Source organism: Suricata suricatta, chromosome 8 (genome assembly GCF_006229205.1).
Source record: "Suricata suricatta isolate VVHF042 chromosome 8, meerkat_22Aug2017_6uvM2_HiC, whole genome shotgun sequence".
Classification (NCBI taxonomy): domain Eukaryota; kingdom Metazoa; phylum Chordata; class Mammalia; order Carnivora; family Herpestidae; genus Suricata; species Suricata suricatta.
Window position 1 is genome coordinate 59,360,815 of NC_043707.1, and position 13,810 is coordinate 59,374,624.

A 13,810-nucleotide genomic window follows, 5' to 3' on the forward strand; every position below is an offset into this window, starting at 1 on the left:
TGTTTTGCAAATACTGAACCATCCTTGCATCCCGGGAATAAATTCCATTTGATCATGGTCAATGATCCTTTTAATAATGTATGTGGATTGCAGTATTTTATTGAGGATTTTTATATCCATGTTCTTCAGAGGTATGGACTGTAGTTCTCCTTTTTTGTAGTGTCTTTGTCTGATTTTGATCTGAGGGCAATGCTGGTCTTAACTGAATATATGTTTTGAAGCTTTCTCTCCTGTTTTGTTTTTTTTTTTTTTTTTTTTTTTGGAATAGACTGAAGAGGAAATAGGTATTAATTCTTCTTTAATTGTTACGTAGAATCACCTCTGAATCCATCTGGTTCTAGATTTTAATTTGTTGGAAATTTTTTGGTTGCTGATAGTTTTTTTTACTGAAAATTTGTTCAAATTTTCTGTTTCTTGCTGATTCAGTTTTGGAAGATGGTGTGTTTTTAGGGATCTGTCCTTCTAGGTTGCCCAATTTGTTGGCAGATAATTTTTAATTTTAGTTTCTTACAGTCCACTGTATTTCTGCAGTGTCAGTTGATCTTTCACTTCTGATTTTATTTGGGTCCTCTTTTTTTCTTGATGGGTCTAGTTAAATGTTTGTCAGTATTGTTGATCTTTTCAAAGAACTGGCTGATTTCATTGATCTGTTCTAGTGGTTTTTTAGTCTTATTTATTTATTTATTTATTTATTTATTTATGCTCTGATCTTTATTTTTTTATTCATACTGGCTTGGGCTTTGTTCTTTCTCTAGTTCTTCAGATGTAAAGTTAGCTTGAGATTTTTCTCTCATTTTTTGAGGTAGGCCTTTATCACTATAAATTCTCCTTTTAGAATTACTTTAGCTATATCCTATAGATTTTGGACTGATATCTTTTCATTTTCTTTTGTCTTTGTATTTTTTGATTTCCTCTTTGATTTCTTCATTTACCCAGTGGGTATTTAATAGCTTGTTGTTTAGCCTGCATGTGTTTGTACTTTTTTTCTTGTAATTTCTACTTTCATAATGGTTGTTGGCAACGAGGGTTGGTAAGAGTTCAATCTTACATTTATCGAGACTTGTTTTGTGGCCTAACATGATCTGTCCTGGAGAATGTTCCACATGATTTGAAAAAAATGTGTGTTCTATTGGTTTGGGGTAGAATGTTCTGTGCATGTCTGTAAAGTTTATCTGGTCTACTATGTCAGGGCACCGAGGTGGCTTAGTCAGCTGGGCATCTGACAATTGATTTTGACTCAGGTCATAATCTTACAGTTATGGGATTGAGCCCCACATCAGGCTCTGTGCTGAACCTGGAGCCTGCTGGGGATTCTCCTTCAGCCCCTCTCTCTCTCCCCTCCTTAAGGTCTTTCCCTTGGACAAAAAAATAAAATATATATATTTTTTAATGTGCCATATAAAGATACTGTTTCCTAATTGAATTTTTGCCTGGATAAAGTAACCATTGATGTACGTGAGGTGTTAAAGTCCCCACTATTATTGGATTATTATCAATTTCTCCCTTAATGTCTGTTAATATTTGCTTTCTGTATTTAAGTGTTCCAATGTATAGATATTTACAGTTATAGTCCCTTTACGGATTGATCCCTTTATTATGTAACGTCCTCCTTTGTCTCTTGTTACACTTTGTTTTAATGTCTGTGTTGTCTGAAGTAAGTATTGCTACCTAGGCTTTTTTTTGTATTGTTGTGTCCATTTGTATGGAGTATCTTTTTTATCCTTCACTTTCAGTCTTTATGTGTCTTTAGGTCTGAAGTGAGTCTCTTGTAGGCAGCATGTAGATTGGGCTTGTTCTGTAATCGGAACATTCCAGTCACCCTGAGTCTTGATTGGGCTATTTAGATCCTTTCCATTTTTAAAGTAATTCTTGATAGGTATGTTCTTCATTGCCATTTCATTAGTTTCTAGTTGTTTTTGTAATTCTTCTGTGTTCATTTCTTCTGTTGCTCTATTCCCTTGTGATTGATGATTTTCTTCAGTATTATGCTTGGATTTTTTCCTCTTATGTGTACCTACTATAGGTTTTTGGTTTATACTTACCATGAAGTTCATACATAACATCCTAAGACATTCAAAGACATTGTAATGAACTTTATTTTTACTCTCTCCCCTTCACATATTTTTGTATATGTTTTTATAATTTCCATCTTTTTATTTTGTGAGTCCCTTAACTAATTTTGTTTATAAATAATTGAATTTAGCACTTTTGTCTTTTAACCTTTATACTAGCTTTGTAAGTGATTGCTCTATTATCTTTATGCTTTTATTCATGAAACTTTTTCTTTACCTAATTTTCTTCTAATTATGGCTCTTTCTTTTCCACTTCAAGGAGTCCGTTTAACATTTCTTGTAAGGCTGGTCTAGCGATGATGAATTTTAACTTTCAATTGGGAAACGCTCTTATCTAGCCAGGTAGAGTATTCTTGGGTATCGGGTTTTTTTGCATTTTGTTTTTGTTTTTTCCTTTCAGCACTTTGAATGTATCATGCTACTCCCTTCTGGCTTGCAAAGTGTCTGATGAGAAATTAACGTAACTTCAGTGGATTTCTGTTGTATGCAGCTAGTTGCTTCTCTAGTATTTAAAAAGTTCTGTATCTTTAATCTTTGTTATTTTAATTATGTGTCATGATATGGACCTCCTTGGGTTCATGTTGTTTGGAGTTCTCTGTGCTTCCTGAACCTGGATATCTGTTTCCTTCTTCAGGTTAAGGAAGTTTTCAGGTACTATTTTTCAAATAAGGTTTCTGTGCTTTTTTCTTTCTCTTCTTCTGGGATCTTTTTCATGCAAATGTTCGCTCTCTTGATGTTTTCCAGGAGATCCCTTAATCTGCCCTCTGTCCTCATTTCTTAAAATTTTTTTTTCTTTTCTTTTTTTTTGGACACCTGGCTGACTCAGTGAGTGGAGCATACAACTCTTGATCTTGGGGTCATGAGTTCAGGCCCCACGTTGGGAGTAGAGTTTACCTTAAAAATTTTTTTGTTTTCCTTTTTTTACTGTTTTACTGTTAAGCCTGGCTGCCTTCCATTACCCTGTTTGCCAGGTTGCTGGTTTGTTCTTTTGCATTTGCTAATCTGCTATTGATTCCTCTACTGTATTTTACATGCAGTTGTTAATACATCTCTGATACGTTTCTATATATTTTCTGTCTCTTTGTTGAATTCATCCATTCTTCTCTGCAGTCTAGTGAACATCTTTCTAACCATTACTTCAAAATCTTTATCAGGTAGGTTAGTTATTTCTATATAGTTCTTTTTCTGAGCTTTTGTCTTGGTCTTTCATTTGGAGCATATATCTCTTTCCTTTTGCTTGACTTTCGGTGTTTATTTCTCTGAATTTGGTGCGACAGCTACCTCTCTTAAACTTAAAGGAATCGTCTTGTACATGGTCATCCCCTGTAGATTGTGTGTGCTGGTGACCTTGGCTGGCTGGCTAGAGGTATGGCTTATCCTGGGGCTGCCTTGGTGGGAGGTTCTGAACTGAAGTAGGCATGGGCCGGGGTGGTCCCAGAGCTCTCCATCCGGAGGGTGTCCTTCCAGGACAACCGAAGCTGAAGTGGACACTGGCTAGGGCTTCCTGTGTCACTCTACTCAGAAGGCACCCTAATGACTCATCTGAAGATGATGTGGCAGCCAGTGGGTCAGGAGGTCCTGTGGTTTTCTGTACTAGGGGTGCCCTGGCATGACGTCTGCAGCCTCAGTGGTCAGGGCCTGGAGTGTTCTGGGCTGCTCTGCCCCTCTGTCACCGTGGCAAAATGGCTGCAGTTAGAGTGAGCATTGATTAGATGGGTCCGGTGTGCACCATGCTGGGGCTGCCTTGGTGGGACAGCCGGGGCTGGTGTGTGACAGGAGCCTGGGGTTCCCTGAACAGGAGTCTGGTAGGGTGTCTAAACCCTTCTCTCACCCACCCTATACAGGCTGGGCAAATAATTTGTGCCACTTGCCAGCCCTTCAATCCAGAGAGATTCCAATAGTTCCCTCCACCATGTGGCAGAATTCTAGGGCTGGATGTTTTAATCTAGTTGCTCTTTTAAACTACAGTTTTTTTCTTGCTTCCCAAGGTATTTGGAACTGGTTTGGGCTAGGAGCCCAGGGCCGGCTGAAGTCCCCTGTCCCCTGTCTGTGCTCTCAAGGTGAAGGGGGAACATAAACAGTGATACTCGCCAGCCCCTATGACCTGGGGAGGGTGCAGCAGCTCCCTTGCTGTTTGGCGGAGTTCTAGGGTTGGATCTTTTATATTTTAGTTGTTCTTTTACTCTGAGGCTTTTTTCTATGCATAGGGCAGATGAATCAGCTCACAGTCACTTGGTACTATCCTTCCCCAGTGCAGTTTGCAGAGTTGACAATGAGGGGGGTTCCCTTTCTAAATCTTGTGTTTTTCTTTTTACATTTATTTATTTTCAAGAGACAGAGACAAAGCGTGAACAGGGGAGGGGCAGAGAGAGAAAGAGACACAGAATCTGAAGCAGGCTCCAGGCTCTGAGCTAGTGTCAGCACAGAACCCGATGTGGGTTCGAACCCACAAACTGTGAGATCATGACCTGAGCTGAAGTTGGACACTCAACCGACTGAGCCACCCAGGCGCCCCCTTTCTTACCCTGTCTGCATCTTTTACCATTCTCTGTCTATACTTGTCATGTACAAGGTATTCATTCAGCCTTCAGTACCTTCAGGAGGAATTGCTCTATAAAAAGGTAGATTTGGTGTGTCTCTGGAGGAGTGAGTTCAGGGTCTTTCTACATCATCATCTTCCTCCATTGCCATCAAAATCAAGTTTCTTTTTCCTTTCAGCATTTTGAAGATGTGATTCCATCCTTGCCTGGATGGAATAGTTTCTTACAAGTCATCAGTAGTCATTTTTATCACTTTTCCTCTTCAGAAAGTGATGTTTTTTCTTCGGGTGCTTTTAACATTTTCTTTTCATTTTTTTCACAAACTTATTTATAATATATCTAATATACAATATAATATATGTATATTATTATGCACGTAGGGCTTCTTATTGAGGATCTGTGTTATTGGGGTTTTGGTTGACAGCTTGGAAAATTCTGGTCATTATTTCTTCATATTTTTTTCTATTTCCTTTCAGTACTCCAGTTGATCCCATATTTTTCTGTGGAGACTGTTCATTTTATGCTTCATTTTATAGTCAAATGCTATGTCTTAAAGTCACCAATTTTTTTTCCCTGCAGTTTTCAATATGCTATTACTTCTTTCCACTTAGAAATTTGTGTTTTAGATATTGAATTTGCCATCACTGCAAATTCCATTTCATTCTTTTTTATATTTTTCATTTTTCTCATATTTTTAATTTCCATTAAATGCTTTTTGATAGTTATCTTTGTCTAATATTTCTGTCCTTGTTCTGTTATCATTTCTGTAATTTCTGGATCTGTTTCTATTGACTCTTCGTGTTACATTTTCTTAATGTCATCTCTAGTAATTAAAAAATTTTTTTTGGCTCTCAGCATGGATCCACCACGCTGGTAGGGTCTGTGAGCCAGAGTTTAGGCCCTGGCAAGCCTAAGCCCGTAATAAAGCCCTTTGCTTTTGCATGCGTGCTTCGGCCTCCCTGGCGGTCTCTGGTTTTTGGGGGCGATATTAAAATCTGGGTACAACAGAGGCAGAGAGAGACAGAGCATGAGCAGAGGAGGGCAGAGGGAGAGGAGACACAGAATCTGAAGCAGGCTCCAGGCTCTGAGCTGTCAGCACAGAGCCTGACATGGGGCCAAACCCACCAACCACGAGATCACAACCTGAGCCAAAGTCAGATGCTCAACTGACGGAGCCACCCAGGAACCCCAGTTTTTCAGATGACCAACATCCTCTTGATCAATTTGCTGTATACCAACAGAGCTGATTATGAAATTCAAGACCACATTGGAAGTTTCCACTTAGAAATTTATACATTGTTTACTCTCAGAGGAGTGTATCAGTAGGCAGAAGAATACATCATATACAGAATGAATGCTCCATGGAACACAGTTTGGGGAATACCGAGATAAAACTATTCCTTGCCGTGTATCATTAGCGTGTTGTGCCAAGGCATCAGGATGCAGAGTGGTTACCTGGTCCTTGGTTGTCTCTCCAGATGACAAAATCAAGATCACAAAGCTACTAGATAACAGAATTGGGATTTCTACCTGAGCCTATGTGATCTCAAAGCCGGTGTTCTCAACCCTTCCCTTCTCCTATCATCACTGCATGTGTGTCTGTGAAGCTGTCAGCTAGGTACGGCCATACAGTGCCTGTCCTTGGAAGGGAGTCCATAAATGTCTGCTAAGTAACCGAATGAGGTTTGGATGCCACCCAGGCTAGGTGTCAGGAAGAGAAGAGCTGCAGAGCTGATCGAAAGATACCAACAAACAATAGGCACCACTAGTGAGGACACTTTGTCAGCTGCTGCTCCGTGGAGTAGGAGACACAATGGCCTTCTCTGTTGGAGGGACAAGTTTCACTGGTCCTTATATCGCAAAGAAGCTCCCACTGAAGATGCTTCTTCCACCTAATTATAATGAACATCCCTTTGAGCCCCAAGTCCTCCAAGATGCCCTTTATAGTCTCATGAAGTACTGTATACTCTTAGCCCTCCTCCCCGCCAGTTGTCCAGGAAGTATGCTGAGATTCTGCTATGATATTTCTGCCCAGAAGACAAAGAATCAAGGCCACTAAAATCCAAAGGAAACTGAAAGTAAGCATAAACATCTTAAAGTAGTACTCTTCATAACATTAATCAAAATTTACATACCAAGAAGGCTGGAAGAATTTGATGTTTTAATCTGATACTGAGACTGCTCAGTGCTCTGAACAAGTTCCTGTGGTTCTGCGGGAGAAAACAGTACTTTATAAAGTCATTTGTCTCAAATTGAATAATGTCAAGCCTAAGGATATTCACATATAAGAATACCTTTCTGATTTTTGTGTTTTGATGAGTCTGATGTTAAGAATGTACCTTGAATATAAACTCTTTCAAGTTAAAAAAAAAATTTTTTTTTTAACATTATTGAGAAACAGAGCATGAGCATGGAAGGGGCAGAGAGAGAGGGAGACACAGAATCTGAAGACAGGCTCCAAGCTATCAGCACAGAGCCCGACACAGGACTTGAAACATGGACCACAAGATCATAACCTGAGCTGAAGTTGGGTGCTTAACCAACTGAGCCACCCAGACATTCCATACTTATTTTTCTATAAGGAATATTAGAGTCAGCTTGTTTCACTTTAAAAAATCCGTTTTGTGATTTAGGTTATCACATGAAATGCATGGATTAATGTAGGGAGAATTAATATATTTAGAATATTGAACCTTGATAGTACAGTAGTATATACCTTTTTAATTTGTAATTTTAACCTATTAAATTAGTATCTAATCTATTCCTATTTTATTGGCTTTTTACCAAAAGTAGATATTTAATGTTTTCTTATGCCTTTTCTTTTTGTATGCTAGTAGTCATAATTCTTTTCCATATATTAGTGTGATTATGTGTATGCATTTTTCTAATATAGAACTCATTTATAAATTCCTAGTGTGAAACATTATCAGTCATCTATTTTAGGATTCCTTCTAAAAGTCAAATTCCTAGCTTTTCATTTATAAACCCTAAATATAACAGACCTTGAAAATCCTTGAGGACAGAATTCACATGAGGAATGTAGGATGCTTTCCTGTCTGCTTATCAACTCTGGCAACGAGGCAGGAAGAAAAGGGGTCTCCCACTCAGACATAGGGGCGTCTAGCTCAAGTGTTTTCCTAATCTGAGGTTCTCCAATTTACTTGTTTCGCAGAAAATAAGGCCTAAGCCTATTAAAGACGTGCTTCCACCGGAGGGTCCTAGGACGGAAGTCTTAGGGTATAAGTATATCTGTGAGAATGGGGTCCTGGTCCTTTAAGAGTATATGCCAAGGGGCGGGGTCTAAAGCGGAAGTTGTAAATCAGGGCCGAAGTCTGACTAATGACGGGCAGAAGTAGAGTGTCCAGGGTTGCAATTATGGCGCAGGAAGAGGAAGATATTCCTCAATTTGAAGAGCAGAAGGCAATCAAGGCCAAGTATCCTCCAGTCATTCGGAAGTATGAGTATTTGGATCATACAGCAGATGTCCAGTTACATGCGTGGGGAGATACTCTGGAGGAAGCATTTTAGCGCCGTGCAATGGCCAAGTTTGGTTGTATGACAGATACTGGGACTGTGGAGCCCCTCCAAACTCTAGAAGCAGAAACCCAAGGAGATGACCTACAGTCTCTTCTGAGTGGCTTTATAAGTTCAGTGCCGACAAATTCTTCTACCGCGGGAAGTGAAGGTACTTCATATCGATCAAAGAAATTTCAAAGCGGGGAGAAGAATTTTCATTGTCCAAGCATGCTCAGGGAACTGAGGTCAAGGCAATAACGTACTCAGCAATACAGGTCTATAACGAAGGAAGCCAGAACTTTTTGTGATCATTGACATTTAAGATACCAAAAAACAAGAACCCCCTCCTATGAAGAACTGTTTTTTTTCTCTTCTTTTTAAGAAGATACCATGATAAATTCTATAGTATCTGTTGATATATATGGAGATTGGCAGAACAGAACTTTTTTTTTGATGTTTATTTTTGAACTAAAGAGTGTGAGTGGAGAAGGGACAGAGACAGAGGATCCGAAGCAAGCTCTGCACTGGCAGCTCAGAGCCTGATGTGTGGCTCAAGCTCATGCACGGCGAGATCATGACCTGAGCCAAAGTCAGACGCTTAACCGACTTAGCCACCCAGGTGCCCCTAGAGCAGAACTTTTTAACTTAAAGTGTGACTTTCAGAAACGGAACATCAGGGTGCAGCGTTGGTCCATGTTACCCAAATATTCATACTTTAAAGAATTCTTCAGGTGGCTAGTATGGCTTCTCATCTCTTAGTCCCTTGCTGTGGTAGCAGGTGCCTCCTACTCTCCTAGTGAAACGTCCTGACTGGTCCTCAGAGGAACCAGTGAGGTCAGCAGCAGCCCGAGATACTCTGAACCTTCCACAGTCTTATCAAATTCAGTTTGAGAAAAATAATAATAATTTGAGAAATCCTACAACTAGGACTTTGCTTTTTTCCAAATTGGCTAACACATGTGTTTTCTATATATACATTAGGAGAGGTTTTGTTTTAGATTTCTGTGGGACAGAGCCATCCTGTGTGCCCCCTCAGTTTTCTTAGAAGAAATATAGTAGAAATATAGTTGGAAAAAAATTTTTTTTGAAAAGGGAAGATTTCTCATAATGCATGATATATATGCACCATTGTTATAAATAGGGAGATAGCTTTTAGAACTATGATACTTGTTTATTCATTTAAAATTCTTGGGGGGGGGTGCCTGGGTGACTCAGTTGGTTAACCATCTGACGTGGGCTCAGGTCATGATCTTGAGGTTCATGAGCTTGAGCCTCACATCGGACTGACAGCCCCGAGCCTGGAGCCTGCTTCAGAATCTGTGATTCCCTCTCTCTGCCCCTGCCCTCCTTGCACTCTGTTTCTCTTAAAAATAAACATTATAAAAATTGTTTTAATTAAAAAAAAAAAAGTTGGGTGCTCAACCAACTGAGCCACCCAGATGCCCTGATACTTATTTAAGTGCTGGGGCTAGGGGGCATTGACCCCCTCATTGTCAAAAATTATGTATAACTGTTGAGTCCCCCTCAAATTTATATATATATACACACACACACACACACACACACATACATATATATGTATATGTGTATATATGTATTGATACCCACACGTGTGTGTGTGTGTATTTTTTCTCTCTCCCCTCCCCTTACATGAACGCATTTTATATTGTGACTGGAACGTAAGAAGTTGCCAAATGATTACCGGCACAGGGAAGGTAGAGGAAGCCGGTGGGGTAGACTAGAACGGCAGGACTCTCCCCTGCGTTTGGCACCCTCACTCAGCTGCCTGTGCGTGAAGGTTAGTTCACTGAGGCCTGAGCTGAGAGGCGGTGAAGGGACCGGCTCTGGAGGGAGACCCCTGCTGAAGTGGTCGGGCCGGGCGCCGTTGGAGTCGGGCAGGGTCACAGAATGAGAGAGAACGCACCACCGAAGGCCTGGGCCCCCAGACAACAGGAAGGAGCCTGCACTGAAGAGCGGACAGTGAGTGTCCTCGCTAGCAGCGTACTGCTTGCCAGCATTTCCTGTGAGCAGAAAGTACCTCAGAGCCAAGTAGGGAGTCAGGTGGATAAGGAGTAGGTGTTCCTCCGGCATCCAGCCTTGCTAACTTTGGGTGGGATGAGGAGCCGGATGGTACCTCATTCTACTAGTGTCCTGTAGCTACTGACCAAAGTCCGTGTGGAAGCAGAGCCCTACAGTTGAAACCTGTTTTGTACAGGGATCGGCTATATTAGTATTTGTGTTTCAAAATAATTGGTAAGAGATCATTTTGTGCTGTTCGTCTTCTATCACAGGAATATTTTTTGGCAAGGAAAGGTAGGATTTTTGTTGTTAAATCTCAGGAAAATGTGCTTGTGTTATATGTGTTGAACCTTTTCTTTTGTGGTCTAGATTTAGGAGAAAAAAGTTTTAACCATCTATCTCCCTATTGAACTGTCTCAGTTCTCACCAGTTCAGTTACATGAGGTGTTTTCCCTCTTCACAGGTTCAGTTTAACTTGCAATTTACAAAACCAAATACATCACTAGGAGATGTTCAAACAGGAACAACTATTAGTATGCCTTGCTCAACTGACAAGGAAAAGTAAGTACTTGCCATAAAATTTAATGTTTGCACTTTGGAGGGTTATCCTAAATAATTTTTGTCAGTGCCTGAAAGCTTTGATGTCCACTTTTTGTTTTCTAATTAAAAAAAATATTATTTTTGAGAGAGAGAGATAGAATGTGAGCAGGGGAGGGGCAGAGAGAGGGAGACACAGAATCTGAAGCAGGTTCCAGGCTCTGAGCCGTCAGCACAGAGCCCAACATGGGGCTCGAACTCATGAACCATGAGATCGTGACCTGAGCCGCAGACAGACAATCGACTGATCCACTCAGGTGTCCCAGATGCCCACTTCTTTATCTGTGACATTTTAAGTTGAGGATCAGTGGGAGTGAAGCTGAGTCACTTTTCTCTCTACAAGTAGTAGATTTCCTGGGGCGCCTTGGTGGCTCAGTTGGTTGAGCATCTGACTCTTGACTTTGGCTTTGGCCATGGTCTCACCGTTCATGAGCTCAAGCATCATGTCAGGCTCTATGCTGACAGTGCAGAGCCTGCTTGGGATATTCGTATTCATTCTCTCTCTCTCTTAAAATAAGTAAATAAACATTAAAAGCGATTTTCTGTAATTTGTTAAAACTGTATGATACAGTTGAACATAGAGTAAAATTTTCTTTTTAATGGAAAGACCTCACTTTCTGTGAAGAGCTCCCTCCCATCTGCTTTTGAGCAGGTGGGTTAGGAATCTTTTAAATCCCTGTTGGTTGGCCGGTTTTGTGTTCCCGGTGCGGCCGTGGGGACCTCAGGAAGCCCTCCGGTTTTCTGATTAGCACTTCCAGTCTAGAGAACTCTGAAAAGCCAGCTTTTTTAAACAACCACAGTTCTTTGCTAAGAACAAGGCTTGTGAGATTGTCTCCTATGTAGCAAAGTAAGCTTTAATTGGTGACTTCTGGTTTGCCTACTTTGAAATTTCTTCCTATTTCTTAGATCTTATACAGGGTTTACATAGTGAAGTTTGTTGAATCATGAGTTGTGACTAAATTTAAGTTTAAACAACTCATGAAAACTTGTCTTTCTGGGTATTCATGTTTGTAGTATTCTTATTAATTCTTCTTAGTTAAAATTTAATCACTTTAAGGCCTGTCCGCTGGCATTATCATGACCTGTCATCTTCCCTATATATTGCAGAAAAAATCACTAACATGGTTCAAGGAGGCTTCTTATTCCAGTTCTCTGGCTCTTAGTATTGGCTTCTCTAAAATTGGCATCAACGTGAATATTACAGTAGTTGGGGAGCCTCTTGTAAAGAAAAGAGTCAGAATTCTCAGAAGTCCTGACATGTTTCTGTGACTTTCACAGGCGCTCTGGAGGCAGAGCCCCCACGGTCCGTGTTAATGGCACAACGCTGTGTTGATGTATTTAACTCCCATAACACTCAGCAGCGGTTTTACGTGCAGAAAATAAGATCCTGTATGTGGTACAAAATCAATCATCATGTGTCCATAGAATTAGGAATGGTGACCTGTGCTGAGTGTTTAGTTTTAGGTGGTTTTTTCCTTTATTCGTTGGCAGCTAGGAAAAAGTGGCAATGGGTATCTCAAAGGTTAAAACTGAAGGAAATACCTATTCACCCACTTATTTCTTTACTGAAGATTGGAAGAAGACCATTTAATTTTAAGAATGTAGTGTCATTGGTTTACAAGTACCTTTAAATTCTTGTAATAAGGAGCTACTTAGAGAAGCTTAACACTAGATGGACTTAGAAAGTGGGAATATGGCAGTAGGGAGGGGGCATATAGGACCACATAAATGTCCATTTTTTCAGTTTTTTATTTGTGTTTCTCTGACTAAAATTCATTGTTTATTAATTTTAATAGTGCATTTTAGTGACAACTTTGAAGTACTACAAAATTTTGAAGAGCTTTTGGCAAAGGAAAAATATTACTCATTTTAAATACAAGATAGAAGTTATTAGATAAGGATATTCGTGAGGCATGAGCATGTGTTTCTATCATGTGTCATTTATGTGCTGCTGTTTACAATTTAATAGTACTAGGCTTTCGTTTAGCCTACATTCTTTTTTTTTTTTTTTTTTTTTTTTTGAGACAGACACAAATCATGAGAGAGGAGGGTCAGAGAGGGAGACACAGAATCGGAAGCAGGCTCCAGGCTCTGAGCTATCAGCACAGAGCCCGACATGGGGCTTGAACCCACGAACATGAGATCATGACCTGAGCTGAAGTCTGAGGCTTAACCGACTGAGCCACCCAGGCGCCCCTAGCCTACATTCTTAAAAAAATCTTTTTAATGTTTATTTTTGAGAGAGTGTGTGTGAGCGGGGAGGGACAGAAGGAGAGGGAGACACAGAATCTGAAGCAGCTCCAGGTTCCGAGCCGCCAGCACAGAGCGTGATGCGGGGCTTGAGCCCACAGTGAGATTATGATCTGAGCGTCATCAGACGCTCAGCTGACTGAGCCACCCCTAGTCTACATTCTTTATCTTAGCTCTTTTAACTTATTAGTGCTACTTAGTTTACTGGGAAGAAGGGTACTTTGGCTTGTGGATAAATTGTTTGCTTAAAAAACCACTGAAAGGCACCTGGGTGGCTCAATTGGTTAAGTGTTCGAGTTCAGCTCAGGTCATGGTCTCGTGGTTCGTGAGTTTGATCCCCACATCAGGCTCTGCTAATAGCTCAGACCCTGAAGCCTGCTTTGAATTCTGCGACCTCTTCTTTCTTTACCCCTCCCCTACTCATTTTGTCTCTCTCAAAACTAAACATTAAAAATTTGAAAAAACTACTGAAGAATGTGATTTGTTTTGAACAGAGCTATAAATATAACTTAATTCTGTTATTTCACATAGAGTATATGTATGTATATAAATTAGATAAACCTTCAGAATTAACTATTAAGGTGAAAACAAGACTTTGTGAAAATAAATTCTATTTTCCTTTTAAGTAGTGCAAATTTAGGGCTGGAACCCAAATATCTGAAGAAAAGGGAAGATAGCATTCCTTTACGTGGACTCAACCAGAATCTGTTCAGTAAGCCAGGTGAGACTATTCTTGAAGCGGGTTGTGCGCTGTGGATGAATCGACTGTGTTCAGAAAGACGTGGTGAACACAAATAATGTCTTTTTGTCCTCGTT

General features: G+C 40.2%; 1 protein-coding gene and 1 pseudogene across 2 annotated transcripts in view; both read left to right on the forward strand.

Annotated features, from left to right (window-relative positions):
• Positions 1 to 13,810, forward strand: part of SASS6 (SAS-6 centriolar assembly protein) — a 64,013-nt gene that overhangs the window by 47,600 nt on the left and 2,603 nt on the right. The window contains exons 15-16 of one of the 2 annotated variants that reach the window (XM_029946450.1): positions 10,611 to 10,708; positions 13,621 to 13,715. In XM_029946450.1, the coding sequence (XP_029802310.1) occupies positions 10,611 to 10,708; positions 13,621 to 13,715 (193 nt within the window). The remainder of the gene's footprint in view (positions 1 to 10,610; positions 10,709 to 13,620; positions 13,716 to 13,810) is intronic. The other variant, XM_029946451.1, reaches the window with a different exon arrangement.
• On the forward strand, positions 7,952 to 8,450 carry LOC115298099 (annotated as a pseudogene).